The sequence below is a fragment of the Rhyacophila brunnea genome, unplaced genomic scaffold (genome assembly GCF_057557595.1).
Source record: "Rhyacophila brunnea isolate RB1 unplaced genomic scaffold, BYU_Rbru_1.0 scaffold_7, whole genome shotgun sequence".
Taxonomy (NCBI): Eukaryota; Metazoa; Arthropoda; class Insecta; order Trichoptera; family Rhyacophilidae; genus Rhyacophila; species Rhyacophila brunnea.
The window spans coordinates 7,441,588-7,463,957 of record NW_028233339.1 but is presented as its reverse complement, the minus strand read 5'-3'; the positions used below and the strand labels follow the sequence as shown (position 1 = coordinate 7,463,957).

Sequence of the window (22,370 nt, the reverse complement as noted above, 5' to 3'; positions counted from 1 at the left end):
AAGGCTTTCAAATATATCTAATTACATTTTAAGTCTATCTAACGAAATAGCAAATATGAGACTTCTTTTAAGAAATTAAAGCAGTAGTCGTGAACTTTTTTTGTTATGAATATTATATATCTACAATTAAATATGAACATGCTATTGTATTCGTTTCATTTCCTTGAAAATGATTTCATAAAAAAATACAATTACCTTAGTGAGTGTTTGTCTTGATTTATCTGTAAAGCATAAGAGAAAATAAGTATTAATTGAGTAAGCATTTACTTGGTAGAATTCCATTTTACAAGAAATGAAAATATAATTAATATTAAATTCTACAGGTTTTTTTAAAAAGGTTTGTCGATAGCTATTTCGGTTGTAACACCATTATCAAGACTATTCAGATAGGCCGTTTGCCTTTGCTTAAATACTATACGTGTATAGATAGAGACAGAATACATTTTCTTATTCGTTCCAGCAATATTATGATTAATATATAATAGATAATTCATAATATTGCTGGAACGAATAAGAAAATGTATTCTGTCTCTATCTATACACGTATAGTATTTAAGCAAAGGCAAACGGCCTATCTGAATAGTCTTGATAATGGTGTTACAACCGAAATAGCTATCGACAAACCTTTTTAAAAAAACCTGTAGAATTTAATATTAAGTTATATTTTCATTTCTTAGAAAATAAGTAAGTGTGTAGCAGAGATCTAGACATGGAGAAGACGTATTAAATGGGTTAAAGTGAAAGAAAAGATAAACGTAAACGCGAATTCTTAATTTGAAAAATAAACTGACACGAAAATAAAGTAATTGTTTATTTTAATCGGGTCTTGAAAGAAAGCAAATGATTGGATACGCTTAATAATTTAACAGATTATTTTGCAGTCTATAATATTTTAGTCGTTTTGTCTTATTATTAATATTATGTAACTACTGTAGGGTGACATATTTACTAGCGTGTCATGTTACCTGTAAGTGTACAATATGTGCCTTCTTGTTATATTTATATAGTATTAATTGAGTAACTTTCCATTATTATCTTGACATTTTTGTTACATACAATGTATTTTTTTTTCTGTTTCACAATATTGATTTTTAATATTTTTAGGCGTAAGTATTTTTTAAAAACCTTTGGCTCAAGGTGTCCTAAGCAGACGAGATAAGATAAGATTATATTGTGGTTTATTTCAAATTATAGAAGGAAGAATTAAGAAGGAATTTGTATACCATCTATTTACCAATTGTATTTGCAGACATGAGCATTTTTATATATAAAACTTTAGAGTAATTCATCTCAATATCACCTAATATGGAGTTAAAATTGTTTATTTTAAAGGTCAGAATGGCCAAAAGCCAAAATAGGATCGTCGTAATTATTTTGTTAGTACATTGTTGAATTATAATACCCTCTCCATAAACTGATGTCTATTCAAATACATACAATTTAATTATTATTTATCAACTGGTGAATGTATTGTATAATATACACGAATTAAAACTATTATATGGGCGTGTCTTTAATAATGCACTAAATTGACGATGAATGTGCATTAATTACGGTATGTATTTTCACAATATTCAAGGCACATCCGACGATCTTGGTGCACGATTTTAATTTCTCCATTGCACGACTTTTGTCATATTAACATCCATACTAATTATTACATGACAAGGACATTTATCATAATTATAAACAAGATTTTTGATGAGTAAGTTATAAATTGAATTATAACAAACAGAATTCTTTCTCTTATCAATAATTGTCATTGAATCATTGCTTTGCTACATGTCTACCCACTGCGTAGTGTAGAGATAGGGTTGGCAAGCTCTTCGCTTCAATTAAACCCTTACAATTGGGGCGATTTATGTTGCCTCCCAGGCCTTTGCCGCCCTGCCTCGCAATCACCCTTACATTTCTGTAACTTTATCGCGTAGTTTCTCTCAATGGTTTCGCGTAACATAACATACATCGGTGAGTCTAATTGAGGGTTCTTGGCGATGACTAGCGTATTGTGAACGGAATAAGCCTTTTCGTTAACTGCAATTCATGTTATTGTGATTGGAAAATTGTACTAAAAGAAAAGTATCAAATCTTTAAGGGTAGCTAACAATTAGCTTACTAATTATTGTAGTTCAATCAACATCTAAGCTTCGCGATTCTAAAGTATGACATTATATTTATTTATCTCAACTTTTCCGTGAGGCTAAGTGGCCATCCAGCGACTGAAACCGTATACGGATTAGAACCGTGTACTATACTAAACTTCAGTGGCGAAGGGTGGAGGTAGGCTGTTAAGAACCGCCATTAATAATGCATACTAAACTTTGTCAGTCATACGTATTTGTTTTCATTGAAATACGACTACAATTTACAGGTGGTGTTGATTCCTTTTTAAAATTGAATTAAACCCTTCGACAACCAAGCCATAATAAATAATAGTAAAAAAAATACTCTTCTATCTATAAAATATCTAAAATTATGCAATTAAATCATACATAACTGATATGATACATAACTTATAGATAGAATAATATTTTGTATCTTCTATAGTTTGGTTTAGGCAGGGTTTATTGAATTTAAAGAAATGAATCAACAATATGCTTTAAATGTATTTTTAATCCAATGAAAACAAATAGGTATGAATGAAAAAGTGTGCACAATTTTGTCATATCGCCCAAAGTATACCAAAGCTATTATGGTTTGACTGAAGCAGGGTTTAATGAATTTTTAAAAACTAATCGACACCATCTGTAAATTGTAGTCTTAGTTCAAGAAAAACAAATACCCTTGACTAACAAAGTTTAATGTGCTCTATTTATGGCGGATCTTAACAGCCTACCTCCACCCTTCGCCACTGCTAAACTTAATCTCCACGAAAGTATATTTTCACTATGTTTGTAAGTGTAAGTGTGGTATAAACGGATACGATAATTGTGAAAATATATTTCCATGAACACAAATCATAACTTTAGTATGGCACACTGTTCTAAATCGCATACGGTTCCACGTTACATCAATTCACCGGTACGAATAGGAACGACTGAATTGGATCTACAATAATATGGCAATCCTCTATAAGTTGCTGGATCAATTGTGAATTCCTACCTCATTAATTATATTTCCGTGTATGACATTTATATTGTGTCAATATCAGTGGCGATTCTCCCTTGAGAGCGCTGGAGCGGTGCACACCCACCCACTCAATTTATGCGAAAAGACTTTTTTTAAATGAGTATTTAATTTATATTTGATTAATTAAAAGTGTTCTGATCTATTACCGTAGTCATTAATTCATATACAAAAACAAATTCTAATATGTGTTTTTAACCGGCTATTTTAAATAATAATATTATATGTTGATAGGAGCGATATTCGCCATCGCTCGACCAAAGCGCCCAGTAATCTAATTTCGATTTCTTTGCAATGAGAAAGAGCGTCGTCTGTCGCGTGGAATAGCAATACGTAAATATTTTTTCTACGTGCTCGGGTGCGACAGTTTCAATCGCTCTCGGCCCGAACGCAGATTCATCGGTTTTAAAACAATACAGCCCGTATCACACACACAATTATTGTTTGACAATTTTTATTCAATATTATTATAAAAATAAATTCTTTTCACAGTACGCATTTAAATTTCCGCACATGTTGACAACATTTCTCAAATTTAGGCGAAGTACAATTTAAAAATAAACTTCAAGTTTTTTTTCAGTTTGATAACTAAATTCACAATGTTTATCAATTATGATATCTCTCCAAACTAGCTCTGTAATACGTCTGACTTTTTAGATAAAAATAAACTCAAAAATGAATTGTCTGTTATTTACAGCTTGGATAATTTTTATAATGCTGACACATTTACGGAAACGGTTTTACTATTAAATTTAATTTTTACTATTCCGATGACATCAGTGGAAAGCGAAAGATGTTTTTTCACACTCAAACGGATCAAGTGTTTTAGTAGAAACACCATCGCGCAATCAAGATTGAACGCATTATGTATACTCAGTATCGAAAAAAGAATGATACAAGAGATTCCTGACTTCAACAAACGCGTAATTGAAAAATTTGTGTCGATGAAAAACAGAAGAATGGATTTCTCATACAAATGAACAATAATCCCGGTCACTGCCAGATACGAGATATTTCGGTAGTACTAATAATTCGGTCAAAACAAAATAGTTCGTGTCAACCAGTTTGTGTTAAAGTTTAAAATCCATTTTTTTCAAGAAAACTGTTTTAAGAGGTACAACAAATAATAAATAGTGAGTTATTTATGATTTCTTTTAAATGTACTAAATTAAAAAAACCAATAGTTTTATTTTTTTATTTTTTGGTGAAGTTTTGATGAAGGCAAATGCCTTTTTACGGCAGTCAAAAGGTGAAAAAAGTGAACTCCCAGTAAAATAACTCACCGGTCGCCACTGGTCAATATTGTATTTTGAGAAAACATTATAAAGTTAAAGATGAGAAATTCCACAATCAAATCTTCCGGTGTATGTTTCGTAATCAGCTCAGCTTCTGTTTTAGATTCAATTTGACACACCGTCCAACCCAAAATAGACTGAATTTTATCGACAAAAAATACCAATCGGGCTTCTGATATACGAGTAGGTATATATTCTTAATATCACAAGGAAAATTTCTAGTTGTAGAAATTGTCCTTTATTTTTTTTCCTTATGAAATAATATAATCTAGATCAGCGTTTCTCAACCGGCGGAACATGTACCACAAGTGGTTCGTAGAATTTTTCTTGTAGTCCGCGAATTATTTGCGTGCAAATGCATAATATGCTAAAAAATCCAATAAAATCTTCAAAACCCGTGCACCTGCAAGTGTTCATGCATTGCGTTTTTATTTTTAGCCGGCTCTCACATCAAAACTCGTCCGTGTGCCGCACAGCCATAAAACAAACCTTCCGAGAACTTAGGTCCAGTGTTGCTTACGAAGAACCGCGCACATCTACTTAGCGACAGTCGCGGGTAGCCTTCGAAACGTATCCATATTTGAATGCGGTGATCGGCGAGCCGGTATATGAATTACCAATTCGAGACCGAGACCGAAGAATTACCAATTTGAGACGAGAATAAGAAGACCAATTCGTATGTGTTTGTATGTGACTTCGACTCAGAGCCCGAGAAGGATCCAACTTTTCGATTGCAACAGCAGATATTTTTTTCAAACGAAACAGTCGTATTCGACCAATCTGCGGAGTTTCATTTACCAACGTGTGTTTTGGGAATGGGAATAACTATGACGTCACATCGACGTATTTGACACATTTTAGACGAGTTTTGATGTGAGATCTGGCTTAAAATAGATTAATGGTTTTACGTGTTAAAATCATCCGCAATCAGGAAGTATTTTATACGTATATAAATAATATTTTTTGCGTTAGCGGTCTTCAGGTGTAAAAAGATTGAGAAACACTTAAAGATAAAAACGCTTCTTCGACTCACATTATTTAATTAATAATTATAATATCGTCATTGTTCTGGCAGAAGACACTAATTCGAAAAAATGACATATTGAGTTAGTTATACCAAAATGTTCCTTATTTCAAACTTTACCATCTGGAAACCTTCTTAATAAATAAACAGTCTTTATTTTAAAGTCATCCTTTTTACGATTGCTTAATAAACTCACATGATAAACCATTTCAAACATTTTAACAACTTCAAAGTCAAATTACTCAAAACTAGTATTCTCCAGTTAGTGTGTTCTGCCAGAACAGAGACGAATTATGTAAGTTGAAGTGTGCAATCAATCTTTTTTAAACACATACCCTCAATCGACATTATTAATAAATTGCGTTATTGTAAATGTAATTAATTTTAACCAGCTATTTTACATTCAAGACTTACTTAGTTTTAATGTCAGTTGTCTTCCCTTAATTCTAATACGGAGATAATTATGTTATTCATACCATTGAAAACCCGAAAACGTCATACCTACGTCCAGGTCAAACACAGGTAGGCTGGCTTCCTTGAAATATATAGGTACCTAGGTAAATTACCTATCTTAATTATACTTCTGTACCTACCGCGAATAACTAGGTAACTGCACGAGAAGCAACTTTTCAGGGGAACGATTTAAGCTTTGTTATTTTATATTTAAGGGTCATAGAATGAATTATTTATTTATTTATACAAACAAACTATAACGATATTGTTTCATAATTTAGACGTATTATAGTTTGTTAAATAATTAATAAACTATTTAATTTAGAAGGTATGACTTATGATCTGAAAACAAGATTTACCTACTTATTCCCGGTTGGTACAGATTTAAGTAAATACCTTGGAAGGTTGTTTAAATCTCCATATCAATACTAACAACGACTCTACACAAATAATTTTAATACGAAAAGTTTCTCAACACATTACCTATATTTATTTATTATTCCTGATTTTTATTGAAATTATAACACGATAAACTATCGACTATATTTTTACAACAAAGGTTTTTTTGTTAAAACTATGATAATTTAACTACTTCAATAGAGAGCTGTTTCGGGCTATGAACCCATCTTCAAAACTTTGTAGTTTTCTAAGTGTTATCGGGATGGACGAGTTATTCTTACCCCCGATGTTATGTTTAAGTTCTGAAGGTTGCTTGTGTGTGTGTTTTGTGTGTGATAAGATATATTCGGGCAGTGACGAATAATACACGAGTTGGTATTTTCTTGGTTTATATTTTATGGTAATAAAGTTAGGATAACACGGGACTAAGAAATGACTGTCGTATTGATTTTAGTTTGAGTTGAAAGGTTTACATTATACATACTTAAGAATTTAGATATGGCGAGAGACACGGAACAGTGGCGCGTGTCGACTACATTATAGGAAGGCCGAAAGACAACTGTTTCATTTCCGTTGCGATGTTGTCTATGGTGTATAAGTGTCCATAGACAACAACATGACACTTGTAGGGTTATATACAAAACCTCTGCAGTGTCGTTCTGAAGATGGGTGCGTATCTCGAAACAGCTCACAATATAAACTCAATTTTCGTAGAATTGACAAAAAACTTTGTTTTAAATTTATACCATAATATGGAATTCTACCACGTAACCGCCAATTGATTAATATACAAATATTAATATTTGGAGGAAAGACATCGTATTAATTAAAATAAAACACAAATGTTGTACATATTGTGGATTACGAAGTATGGATGAAAATCCAGAACAATCAATTACACGTCGCAGTTCTCGAGAATTTGGACTTTCTTATGGCAGTAGGTATATGGAATTTTCTTCATAAATATGTGCGTTTCAAGGCGTACACAATACAGTTAACTAAAGAACTTACACCGAATGACCATTTCGTGCGTAGAAATTTTGCTTATTTTTTTTTATTTTGCTTTTTTAGAGCAACTTAAAACAGGCTCCATTATTTCATGAAAAAATCATCTTCAGCAATGAAAATTTGGTTAAATAGCTTCGTAAATTAGCACAATTATTATTGTCGCATTTGAAGTACCTAATGAAAACCCACACGCTATTATTGAAATTCTTTTACATCTATAAAAATTAACAGTTTGGTGTGGTTTTATTGTCTGAAGTGTAATTGGACCGTATTGGTTTTAAACGAAAATGGTAATGCATTCACTGTCAATGGAGAACGTTACAGAAAAATGATACCTGATTTTTGCTCGTATGAATTAGATGAGTATGATCTGGACGACATGTGGGTTCCACAGAACATATTAAGACGATACATCAGTGAAACTGCAAATAATTTTCAACTGTTGAAGTTGAAGAAGAAATGTTGGACTCGCTGGCATTCGGAGAGAGAACGTCGAGGTGGGAACACGTCAATTTGTTTCGTGATGGCGACGGGGGTATTAATTCTTAAATCGTGTAAAGATAACTTAAAACGTTACCCATTTACTTGAAAAATAAGACATGCCAATGAATATATTATTATTGTTACTAATAGAACAATAAACAGAATGGACGCATATTGGATTTATATGACAAATTATATTTCGTTTGGCATGCGTCATTTGCACCCGCAATCCGCGCATCGCCTAGCCACGATCTTTTTAGACCGTGCTTCAACTGAGGTATAGCCTTAATAAATATAATTCCGATGGGCTATTCCCCAATACACGGGTTTTGAATGTGTGAGTGTCCTACGAAAATTAACCACACATTGACGTGCAATAGTGTGTGTTGCAACCTTCAAATACACCAATATTTGATGAGCGTCAATGCATAAACCGAAAGCAGTTGTCAGAACGAAGAACAAGCGTATTCCTTACACGTGTTATTCCATATTCTTCCACACTCGAGATCGGTTGCCTGTTACTCCACTCCCGTTGGACATTTCAGTTCCCATTATTTCCGAGTTCCCTGTGTAGTTCCAATAGCTCGTGACGCAATCAACTTATTGAGAGAAAAATTCAGTACCAATTATATATCTTATTTGATAACCTTTTACTTCCATACAACACATGTATCATACATTTATGCTGTAAAAATATACGGTCAAATATGGCACTAAAATATAATCTCGTCTAAACACTTATTATGTCCATTTTGTATTCGCTCACAATCTTTCATATTAATTTTTCTCAAATCATTTTGTTCGTTTACCTCCGTCCGACAAGCATTCTTCGCCACAGCCATACATAATATTATAAATAAATACTCATTTGTATTCATTGATCATGTAGCCATGATAATTTTATTGCGAATAAAAATATGTATTTAATCTTGAATGATTTTGATATCTTTAAATATTTACCCGACGAGAGCAAAGCACACAAACGGAAGCAATTTATGGATTGTATTTTTTTTTGAACTGCGAAATTATTCAATAATTAAGTCGTGTTTACCAGAATAATATTTACATAAACTAAACACGAGTCGTCTGCTTTGATAAAATATGTGCTAATTTATTATAATGTCGTTAAACGTATTGGAAACTTGTTGAAACATAAGTTTATTAATATATTATTTATTTGTATATATTAGCAACTAAATTTATTATAATTTTAGCATATAATTATCTGTTATTAATGATACAATGGGGTAGATGTAGTATGCAAAGAAACTACATACGATATCGAGGATACCAATCCATATAGACGTACATACATACTAGCCAATTTATTATGGAGTTAATATTGTTTAGATCAGCGGTCGGCCACACTTTAGGACACCACGGACCACTAAATACATAATTTTAAACCACTAATACGATTTTTAAGGTGTTAAATATATTTAGAAAAAAGTGATCAAAGGACACAAAATGCATCTAGTTTATTAAATAGAACTATTGATTGTAACTACTTAAATTATAAAATCTTTAATCATCATCAGCCGGGGTCAATCCACTGCTGGATGAAGGCCTCCCCAAGCTTTCTCCAACTCTCTCGGTCCTGTGTCGTTCGCTGCCACGTATTTCCGCCGAACTTTACCAGTTCGTCAATCCAGCGGCTTTTAGGGCGACCCTGTGGCCGTTTCGTATCCCTTGGGTACCATTGGATGACGGCATTTGTCCAGCGGCCGTCCTTTCGGCGAGCAATGTGCCCCGCCCATCTCCATTTCAGCTGTTTGGCAACGTCTATTACATCGCGTACTCTTGTCTGCTTCCTAACCCATTCGTTTCTCTTACGGTCCTTTCGCGTGATGCCCAACATGCACCTCTCCATGCCTCGCTGTGAAAATCTTTAATAATAAAAGAAAATTGTAAAAACAAAACAAGCATTATATATTTCTAGTGTGATGTATATTCTAGCTTGCTTGAAATAAGGATATTATTTAATCGGCGTTATAAGCCACACGGTATACGGAACGTATGATTTGGGTTCATGGAAATTTTGTACATTAACCAGACTCAGGATTCTAATCCGCGATTTCATAAACGGACACTTTACCTTACCACGTCTCGTCCGTCGGGAATGGGACGACTGGCCTCCGGACAATTGGACGCCGTACTATCGTAGACACGTATACAGAACGTAGACGAGCTACGAGGGTGGGTCAATAAGTCCTTAGAAAAGCCGACAGGTAGCGCGACTAGTACTGTAAGCGGTTTGTTTTCATGCAGCGGCACTACCGATTCAGTATGCTGCGAAGTTGCAATCAGATTGGTCGGGTTGTTGTGTGTTTCTCGTACATTTAAAAAAAAAATTGCTTGTGGAAAATGGAAAAATGGAAAATGGAGAAAATTGAGTTTAGAGCTGTTATTAAACATTTTAATATAAAAGGGTTAACAGCAAAGGAAATAAAAAATGAGTTGGATTTAGTTCACGGCATATCTGCTCCTTCACTTGCAACTATTTATAACTGGTTAAATGAATTTAAACGTGGTCGTACATCAACAAAGGATGAACCACGCTCAGGACGTCCTGTAGAGGTGACTACACCAGAAATGATCAATAAAATCCACGATATGGTGTTAAGTGACCGAAGATTAAAGTTGAGTGAGATAATTGAGGTTACAGGGATCTCAAAAGGTAGCGTCATTTCTATTTTACATGACAAATTGGGCATGAAAAAAATTTCTGCAAGATGGGTGCCGCGTTTGCTCACAGTCGACAATAAACGCAATAGGGTGGTGGCCTCTAAAGCCCTGTTGTCGCTCATGCAACGCAATCCGGATGAATTTTTTCGTCGCTTTGTGACTGTAGATGAAACATGGATACACCACTATACTCCCGAGACGAAAGAACAGTCAAAGCAGTGGATTGCGAAGGCAAACCATGTCCAAAGAAGGCGAAAACCGTAAAATCAGCTGGTAAGGTTATGGCTACTGTATTTTGGGATGCACGTGAAATTATTTTCGTTGACTATTTGGAAAAAGGAAAAACAATAACAGGGGATTATTATGCATCTTTATTGGACCAGCTAAAAAACAAAATTGAAGAAAAACGGCCTCATTTAAACAGGAAAAAAATCCTCTTTCACCAGGACAATGCCCGTGTTCACACATGTTTACGATCAATGGCTAAAATTGAAGAATTGAAGTTCGAATTGGTCGACCACCCACCGTATTCGCCAGATTTAGCCCCCAGTGACTTTTTCCTTTTCCCAAACTTAAAAAAATGGCTAAGTGGACAACGTTTTTTTTCAAATGAAGAAGTCATCGATCGGACAAATGCTTATTTTGAGGACCTTCCGAAAACTTATTTTTCTGACGGTTTAAAAAAAATTGAGAAACGTGTAACCAAGTGTATTGAGCTCCAAGGAGATTATGTTGAGAAATAAAAAAAAATACAAAAATAAAAACTGTTTTAATGCTTTTTTCTAAGGAATTATTGACCCACCCTCGTATTTTAATCACTTTCTATCTACTACTTAGTAGTTTGAATTCATTTTACTCTTAAAATAATGTATTCTTTATCGCGGATTGAGAATTACCATGCCTAAGACTTCATATAAAATAAAAAACTCTTTTTCGTTGGAATTTAAACATATGCACGATTAAATCATTGTTTACGTCTGCATATATACATTCTCAACAACTAAATCATAATATAATCATTTAAATATAAATAATAATATTGAATATTTTAAAGTACCTGTAAGTACCTAACGTCTATTTATTTTCGAATTCCGTGGCGTCCAGTTGTCCGGTGCCAAATTGTCCTAGACCCCGTCCGTCGTAGACACTGACTATATCTATTTTGCAATTTGTATAATAAATGGCAAACGATATTTCCGATATTTCAAAATATTATCATAATAATTTTTTAAGCATAAGTTTTTTTTTTTTACAATTCTGCTTTATTTCAAACTTCAATTCGCGATATTCCCAAATTTTACATCATTGTAAATAACTCATTTTCTTGCTTGTTGTCAATATTTCATTTCAAGAATTTTCCACACAGCGCCAGTATTATTTATTGTTCGAATTTCCACATCTAATGGTGGAATCGTGACAGTGCCAAAGTCTAACCTCAAAGTATTGTCATGTCAAGTGTCTCTAAACTAAAACCAATACTAACCCAAATAAACCATCTTTTGTATGTGCATACGAACACTAAATATATTATTTGAAATTGGAACTGTCATGATTGAAAATGGAAGGCCAATCGTATTTCGCCGAATGAAATAGGTACGTAGTTATGCCATGTCACTCAAAAGTAATACTGGTATATATCAGTGGCGAAGGGTGACTTTTGGAAAGAGGTAGGCTGTGGAGAAAGCACACTTGTTAGATATATTTAATGGGAAATAAGAAGCTAATCCGACATTACTACTGATGAATAGGTACACACAAATTAAAGAAATTTCAAAAGCTCACTGATGTATATATTTTCCTAAATATTTATAAACGCAAGATACGCTCAAAATATATTGTCATTTTTTAAAAAATCCGTTGTTGTGTATCTGTTCCATAACAATTTTTAATTTAACCCGTAAAACTAGACATTTTAAAATACTTCTATATTTAAAACACAGACTTAGGTACCTACATTGTCTAAATAAATTATCTTAGTCTATAAATGAACTAACTCTAACTGATAAATAAAAATCACGAGATAAATTATTTTATATTTTTAACAACAATCAATATTTATATGTGATTAAATCCCATAGATATTTTTTTTAATTATCATAAATGTGCACTTACGTAATATGTAAGCGTAAGCTCTCCTTAAGTAGTTTACCGATTTCTATGGGCCGCTCCAGACGTCTTGAAATTGTGAGAAACAAACTTCATATAAAAAAACACGTTCGATTCACGCGAACATAAACCATAGAATATGTGAAGCGAAACGAGATGTCGCTTATTTTTTTAAACTTTCGAGACATGCCATAAATAAATGGTGCTTATTGAAATAGGGGAAAAGATCGTAAAATTATTATGACAATTATACGATGGATGTCGTTGGGCATATTGAATATATTATTATGTGATTATATTATTTAATACGTCAATATAAAAATTAAAAATATTTTTCTTATGAAGGTAGGCTTTAAATAATCGCCTAGTATGGAGTCTTCGCCACTGATATATATATCATAAAAATGTTACATATTTTTATCTACCAGCTTGTTGGAGTGAGTAAACAATATGTAAATGAAAAGTGTGCACACTTGAGACAGTCACATTACCTTCCTACTTACAATTGGCGAAGGGTGGATTTAGACTGTGGAGATGCTACATAAATAGTGCATACTAAACCTTTTCAGTCGTATTCTTAATCCATACAATAAATTTCATAATATGGTTTTGGTTAGTTTTTAAAATTCAATTAAACCCTGCGTAAAAGACCTATAAATCCTATGGATCTAGGATATCTTCAGTATTTTACTTTATCGCCCACGATGGCTTAGCGGCTACCGCGCCGATTTATAATGTCATGGTTCCCGGGCTCGAATCCTGGATCTGGAAAATTCACATGTTGTTTTTCAATGTGACCTAATAGGTTGAGCAAGTGTCTAACATCCGTTTATCGTAAAAACAAAAATTAGTTCATACAACCTCTACTCTGTGGTGTTCATATTATGATCATCTTAGGACCTCTTTATTATAGAAAAAAGACAATAGGCACTAAAGTAGTTATCAAAGAAAAGTAATGCCTAATCACGATTTAAGCTAGTTTAGCCCGCGAGACTGCGAAATGAATCTTATAAAAAAATACATCTATTAGCATCGGAATGCCCGTTAGGCTTAAATACATACAGCTTGGATTACGTGATAGTATCACCCGGGTTTTAACATTATTAGTTTGTGTTTTTTACAATACGTACGTAATTCTATGTACGTGTTGTATGCGTGAAATGTAGCAAATTAGTTAAAACCTTTGTTTGATTTTGCTGGTGACGTTGGTGTATTAGTTAGTGATAAATATATGTCCATCTAGTTACACAAGCTTGTAGTCAATTTCTAGTACACACCTACAGACACATGTCATTTTATCACAAATTATATCATTTTTGTGGAATATAAAATAATGGAAATAATTGAAAAATATTTTTCTTAAAAAGGTACACTTTTTTTTTTAATAATCGCGTAGTATGAAGTCTTTGCCACTGGTAGATGACTACATACATACCTTACAAAACTTTACATGTTATTATGTCTCGTATATAACGAACAGGAAGTTTCCAGGCTTGGATTATGTCATATACTACAATACCTACATATTTTCCTTCGTAGCTAAAGTCCCTCCTGCAATATTCATTATAAATCTCATTTGCATTTAGAGCAGTTAGTATAGTATGTATGTAGATTGTAGACAAACTAGGTGACGCAACTTTGAGTGAATCTTCCCGATCAAAACAGCCGTCATCCTCTGCGTTCTATCACACAACGCTCACATCTTGCGAAATATACCGCAATCCAGTATAGTTGACCTAGCAAAATTATTAATAACTGAGAATTCAGTTTTGAGATAAATTTTATCAACATAATAATTAATTATGCATAATTTCTTTTTCTGTCGTTCCTTCTATCTAACATTCTTCAAGTTGTGAAAGTCATAGTGTTTTGGATGAAGATGTCGAGATTTGGTGGTTGCTCCGATGGATGGAGGAGCGAGTTTTATTTACAGCGTAAACAGTCGGTACCAGAGTATGTGACAGTAGTTATGTTATAATACTGTTCCGAGGTCCTAGTCTTGGTATAAGATTTTGTGCGGAGCGATACAGAGACTGAGATACTAACAGACCGGGAACTTATATTCGAGTGACATGTCCAATAAATTATGATCCGCTATTTATTGACGTACTCACAATCAAAATAATATTTAGGAAATAATTATTATAATTGAGTCAGCTACTCTATATGGAGTTTGCGTCATCGGATATAGCTGACTATGTGGAAAAACGGATATGCGGAAATTATCATTGCAGTCAGCTATTTACTTAATTTTTGAGTATTGTGTATACTCGACAACTCTATAATTCTAGTGAATGAAGGTATTAAAAAATACAAAAATCGCTTAAAATACACTGAATACCTACCCTTAATTTTACCCCGAACACCATTTGGAAAAATCGTTACACTGCCATTTACCTTAGATCCTGGCCTGGGGTCCCCTTCAGGATGTGGGGGCCATGAACTCATCACAGTATAAACATTTTTGGATGATATGTCAAATGCTAGCATGTCGCGCCCTCACTCGGTGGATAACTTATACTGGTGGAGCTATAGCAGGGATTCTCATGTGCGGCCACCAGAGGATTTTGCTGCGGCCACCAACGTCATTTTCAGTATTTAATTTAATTACCTGGGCTAACGTTAAATATGCGTTATTGGAAACACTTCTGAAAGTACTTCAAAACCATTTTAATAATACCACGGCTGAAAAAATTTGGTCGAAGTTATACGTTGACCAAGAATCGAGTTAATCCAAAAATTGGCAACAATTGCTTTGTTATTATTCAGTTTAATGCACTTCATAAAAAAAACAAATATAGAAGCCAGTTGACAGATGTAAACTTAGAAGCAGCCATGCGGCTCGCATTGGAAAAAACGAGTATTGAGGAATTTCCATTTCCATTATTTTTAAATGAATAGATTTGTACTAAAATGTGTCTAAAAGTGTCTTCTATTAAATGGACTTAATAAATAAATTGATCCATTTTTTAGTAAATAAAATTTAGCTTTTATTTTTTCAATCACAAAAGTGAAATTTGGTACGGCCACCAGACGTTTCCATAGGTCAATGTCAATTGTGCGGCCACAGCTAAATTTCACGTGGGAACCACTGATCTATATATACATTGCAGATAAAATAACAATAGGATAAATATAGGAAATGTCTTACGTTTATCAATAGATTAGTACCAAATCTTTGAAAATAAATCAAATAAATAACCGGAATTTAGGATATTATGAAACTATAGTTAGTTCACAGTTCACACTGGTTAATTTGAGCTTCATTCGCATTTATTTGCCGTAATATTAGCCACATTTTAACGAGTTTCCTGCTCAAATGAAGCTCGCCGAGAATATCAAAATTAATGAGGTTGATTTGTGTAGGAATTCCCGCTGGAGAATTTTCGCGCTCAGATCATTTTATTGACATCATTTTGCGCGGGATATAAATTAATGAAAGTGTTTTAATTGCCATTAATTATGGCGGGCTTCAATCCCCGTTGACAGTCCTGCTTCTTCGTTTTCTTCGTGTATGTTGAGTGGGGCTACGCCATTTTGTCAAGGCCTATAATCTTACGCATCGTCCGCACTGTCTCACTCCAACGTAAAACCGTCAAATATTTAAACAGGGTTCTAAACTACTTATCCACTTTACCTCGATTTTATTAGCTCATAGTCATGTTTGTCCAAGATTTGTATTGGACGATTGAAGATTTTTAACTAACTTCCCGACTAGCTAGTGAAACACGACGGCAATGCATTATTTTAATACGTTTAGCCATCTTTAAGCAGAATTGAATTCATTTTCAGTTAATTATATTTTATTATTATACGCCCACGGTGGCCGCGCGGCATAAGCGTTGGACTACAAAGCCGTGGGTCCCAGGTTCGAATCCTGGGTCTGGCAAGTACAAAAAAATTGTTTTTCAATTTGTGTGTGTCAGGGTATGGACCTAATAGGTTGAGCAAGTGGCTGACATCCATTTCTCGTAAAAAACAAAATCTGTCAATACAAACCTCCACTCTGTGGAGGCCCATATGATCCTATCAGGATCGGACATGGTCGAAAAAAAAAAAAATATTTTCTATGGAAAGTTATTTCGGAAAAAAAATCGTTAAAAGTAAAACACTATTATTTGTTGCTAAGGGGTCCTAGCAACTAAATTAATAATATACACGTGAGTTACTATGGAAATCAATATTAAATGTCAAAATGACATTTCAGTATTCTATATTTATTCAGTAATTCTATCAAGTACAAAAAAAAATATTTATCAATACATAGAATTGTCAAGTTTATTCGATTCAACAGAAAATTTAAAAACGTGGTATATAAAAAGTTATTTTTATATTGTAATTATTGTAGATTACTACTTTACATATTCCCAACAATTTAAAATGAATACTTTTCTGTTTAATTGCTTCACCGTGTTGTCTATTTTCTTTTCCTTTCCTTCACATTTCGGGCGGGGATAATAATGTGGCAGAGCTTGTTTTAATACGAACGCTGTTCTTTGTAATATTCTTTATATTGCGCAGTGGCGAAGTGTGGAGGTATGCTGTTAGGATCCGACATAAATAGTGCCCACTAAACTTGGCAGTCAAACGTAATTGTTTTCATTGAACTAAAATTACAATGTGTTGATAGTGTTTATTAGTTTTTAAAATTCAATTAAACCCTGCCTGATCCAAGCCATTGTAGATAATGGTAACTATATATTCTATATCTATAAAATATCTAAAATTATGCCATTAAAGTATACGTATTTTTATATATTTTATTGATTATGATTTGTTATAGGCAGGGCTATATGAATTAAAAAAAACTATCCAACACTATCTGTAATATTATGTATTCTTAACTCATTTAGTGATAACACCGCGACTGGCGCGTTTGGAGTACTTGGCCAATAAGTATTTAGCAAAACAATAGAATAAAAATAAAAACGCAACTACATCGAGCTAGTTGGCTAAACGTCAATATATGAACCTAGTTTTGCCAAAATATCGTTTGATCCATAAATGCAAAATACCGTTTTGTAGATCTGAAAATGACATTTAGATGATTTTCTTTCTTATTTTGATTATATCGACATGGCGTTAAAAGAAAACATTTTTTTTTGCGAATATAATTTTATCGATAATACACATACACCAATAATAAATGTATTGATTACCACGCTGTTCCATCTTAATCATATACGAATAATAACAAAGTATATTACGATAACTTGGTCTATTAAACATGCTTTATTTGACCTTATATAATTATCATGTCAGACACAATAATCTCACAATAATAATTTCGTCATGTGATTCTAATGACTAGTCCAGACTCCATACGAAAAACATCTGTTCGTGAACAATGTTTTATACAAAATACATTGTAAATGTAAATAAATGTTCGTAAATATGTTTTACACCATCTTCGAACAATCTTTATGCAGTGTGAATTTGTTCACACAGTTGGTATCATCATCAGCCGGGGTCAATCCACTGCTGGGTGAAGGCCTCTCCAAGCTTCTTCCAACTCTCTTGGACCTGTGTCATTCGCTGCCACGTATTTCCGCCGAACTTTACCATTTCGTCAATCCAGCGGCTTTTAGGGCGACCCTGTGGCCGTTTCGTGCCCCTTGGGTACCACTGGATGACAGCATTTGTCCAGCGGCCGTCCTTTCGGCGAGCAATGTGCCCCGCCCATCTTCATTTCAGCTGTTTGGCAACGCCTATTACATCGCGTACTCCTGTCTGTTTCCTAACCCATTCGTTTCTCTTACGGTCCTTTCGCGTGATGCCCAACATACACCTCTCCATGCCTCGCTGTGTGACTCTTAACCTTTGGACATCTCTCGTGTTGTGGGTCCCGTCTGGCAGCCATACGTGAGCACGGACGTACGAACACACTTCGTAGCACACCGTTGAGCACGAGTAGCACACAGTTGGTATAATCTAAACATAACAGCTGAAACGAAACACTTAGATAAATATATCGAGACTGTTACGTGTTTACGTGAAATTTCAATTCATTTTCATGTATATTATGTATAATATAAAAGTAAGCAGGATATTTTAATCCTGCGAATCGGTAATCAGTCACAGTTTCCAATAAGTATCTACATACAAAGAAATTGATGCATGTCACGGGATAATGTTATTGTTATGTTATTATCTTTTAATCGAACATAATATTATGTCACATCTTAAATGACCTAGGAGCTATATTGACAAATACTTATGTAGGTGTACGACGCGTGATTCGCTCACATGGTGGGTTTTATCAAGTATGGGTATCGAAAATTCCGGTAGCCATACGTTTCGGCATTGATGCACTTCGGCAAGACATTTTTTTGATTTGCGGAGTGCACACGGATAAACATAGGGTTTGTTTTTTCTGAGTTCCCTGTTTTTACATTTTTAATGACTGCTAACCTTTTACGATAATGGAAACAACCGTTTTTTTCTGTTCCCCTCATATATATATTGGTTTATTTTGTAGTCTTTCCTCGTTATGCCCAACATGTAAATTTCCATACCATGTCGCGCTAGTCTTAATTTTTGGATTTCTCTTACATTAAGAGTCTATGTTTCACACGCATGCATACATAGGCACTGCTAGCACATATTGGTTGAACACTTTATACGCTTAAGAAGCAGACAAGAGTACGCGATCTGATACCTATTGGTTGTTAAGAGCATACTTCAGTGAAACGGAAAATAATTTTCAACTATAGGTGCGACGAAATTTCGGACTCGCTGCCAATCGGAGACCGATACTCGAGCTGTGAACACGTGTTTCATCCGACGCCATCACAATTTATTTTGTGATGGCATCGGATGAATTTATTCTTAAGTCGTGTAAAGATGACTAAAAAACGTTACCCATTTACTTGAAAAAGAAAACATGTCAATGAATATATTATTATTATTACTAATATAACAATAAACATAACATTAAATGGACGCATGTTTAATTTTGACGATAAATTATGTTTTGTTCTGCACGCGTCGTTTGCACAATATGCGTGTCGCGTAGTCACGATCTTTTTAGACCATGTGTCAGCTGAAGTAGCCTTAAGTAGATTATAGCCTTAAGTAGATGAAATGGCATTGGGCTGGAGAAAAAATGTTGTTATGCAGTGGTACCCAACTAAACAACAGGGACGTCCTAAAACCAGCTATATAGACAAACTCATTAAGTTTGGTGGACGTAGGTACCTACGTGACAGTGATGAACTAGGGACCGATAAGAGTGGAGTGAGATACAAGAGGCATTCAGTCAGCAGTGATATTATAATTTTTTTTTTTTCTTTTGACTATGTCCGATCCTAATGGGATCATATGGGCCTCCAAAGAGTGGAGATTTGTATTAACAGATTTTATTTTTACGAGAAATGGATGTCAGCCACTTGCTCAACCTATTAGCTCCATACTCTGACTCATACACAAATTGAAAAACAATATGTGGACTTCCCAGATCCAGGATTCGTACCTGGGACCCTCGACACTATAGACCGGCGCTTAAGCCACGCGGCCATCGTGGGTGTTATAATTATGGCGATAGTAATAAAATAAATAAAACAGAATCACGGATCTAGTCGGATGAAAAGGTTGTTAGTTAGTGGGAGTATAAGGGAGTTTTTATGTCAGCCTCTCTTGATCCACTGCCGGAGGAAGGTTTATTGATGTGTATGTTTTCACATATTTTTCTTTACTCTCCAACAAGAAGATTTAAGCAAAAGCCGGAAGGCGCTGTTGTTGACAAAATGGGAGGAGCTTGTTAGTTTATAATGGAATTGCGGTTAAAAATGGGAGGAGCTTGTAGTTCACAGTTTTAACACGTAGCCAAGAAGATGTTGTTCGAGTATGAGGCGTACTACCTACTTAAATATAATTGAGTATATTAACCACTGTTTTTCTTTTTTGTTCACAGCACATGGTCCAAACGGGAATGGCGGCGCCATTTCCTGCGGCGGCTGCGGCCGCAGCAGCGGCGCAGTTCGCGCAGAACGGCACCGACGCCCTGCCCCCTGCGAAGGGCGTAGCCGCCGCGGCACCGGACCCCTCCGCCGCGGCGGCGCTTGCGAAGGCAGCCGCGGAGGGCGCAGCCGTCGCCGCAGCCCAGCAGCAGCAGCAACAACAACAGCAGCAGCAACAGGCTAGCGGAGTCCCCCCTTTCTCTCCCCCACCGCCCATGCAACCGCCCAACGGCATCGAACAACAGACCGTCAGCATTGTAAGTATCAACACACCCTGCTGACAGATACATGTATTTTCCTAATTCCGTCATTATCAATATTATCAGGGAGATACTTGCAGTCTTCTGGCAAACAACCGAAAAAGTGATAATACAATCCCTTTTCAATCGTGCCTAATATTTTATTCATTGGAACTCGTATATCAATATTTTGAACCAAACTACGAACGTGGCCAAGATGGCGGAGCTCTACCTATATAATAATGTATGACTTTATTTATTCACCGTAAGAAATATTACCAACCCACCCATATCACGTATTAATTGAATAAATTATGGGTACGCAAAGCTGACTCTATAAGGCTGTGGTTCGAAGATGCGAATTTCGCTCTTAGTGCTAATTGTTGCTTATGCAATATGGTAAACTGTAGAAAATGATTCTTTTTTTTTTAACATATTGTGGACATTACAAATAAGTTTAAGACGTTCACAACATGACATGAAATATAATTATAAAAATGAAAAGAAAAAAGTAAGAAAAGCGATAAAAATTAAAATATTTAACAAAATATAATATAAACACATAAAAGCAGTGAAAATACAATTACCTTTACATTTATAGAAGTTCAAAAAAGTACACTGAGTTTGCTAAGGACACCCCATTTTAAGAATTTATAAAATAGCGTCCACCTTAACTCACCTCACGCAAGTGGAATATATAAACACCCGAATCAATTCGGTTGAACATAGTTATCGCCCTAAGTGGCAGGTTGGTTCTGCAACTTGGGTGAATAAACAACTGATGCTCTCTATTTCTAAGATAGTTACCCTACACACAGGTCAACACTTCAAAATTCACATTTTATAACATTTTTTTACAATTATCGTAAGTTTGTCTTTGACTTAAAATAAAAAATATTTTTCTATTTAATATTTTCAGATACATATTTATTATTTAAAACAGTTTAAATTGTAAATTATCAAAAAAATGCCTCAAATTGCAAGCTTCGTATTTTTCCGCTAGGTGCCTCTGGTAGGTAGAGGTATCGCCTTAAGGGGGGACATGCTCGTCGAAGGTCAAAATTGAGTTTTTATTGTATATTCAAACCATGATCCTGGACACCTCTTAAACGTTGTAGATGATCTATTTATATACTTTTGAAGCCTTATTATCCTTTATAGTTATTTTAAACATTTGATGACTGCATGAAGTATTTTTGTTACATAAAATAGTATTCTTTTAAACCTCTCGCTCTAATGTTTTAGAATATAGTCATATTTCGGTACAGAACTGTGCAGTGGTGTTAAGATTTTTTACATTTATTAATTTTTAAACGCATTTATAAAACCATTAGTATAATTTATTACGAGATAATTTTTGTAAAATATTCACGATAAAAAATTATTTTGATAATCTCTGTGATCCCGAATTTGACAAGAATTAGGCATTTTATTATTCAAAAAATCGGCAAGATTAACACATTTGAAGATGATTCTAAAGATATTTATTATAAGCTATGTCTTTGACCATTCAAGTGTGATAAAAATCTTATGAATAATGATTGCTTTATAATAATTATTGACCTAAGAATAAGGTAGTGTTTTTTTGAAATAC

At 34.3% G+C, this 22,370-nt stretch overlaps 1 protein-coding gene across 14 annotated transcripts in view; it reads left to right on the top strand.

Annotated features, from left to right (window-relative positions):
- LOC147064435 (RNA binding protein fox-1 homolog 1-like) overlaps nt 1–22,370 on the top strand; it is a 522,090-nt gene that overhangs the window by 449,534 nt on the left and 50,186 nt on the right. For all 14 annotated transcript variants that reach the window (XM_085957957.1, XM_085957951.1, XM_085957955.1 and 11 more), the window contains one exon: nt 20,492–20,794. In XM_085957957.1, the coding sequence (XP_085814083.1) occupies nt 20,492–20,794 (303 nt within the window). The remainder of the gene's footprint in view (nt 1–20,491; nt 20,795–22,370) is intronic.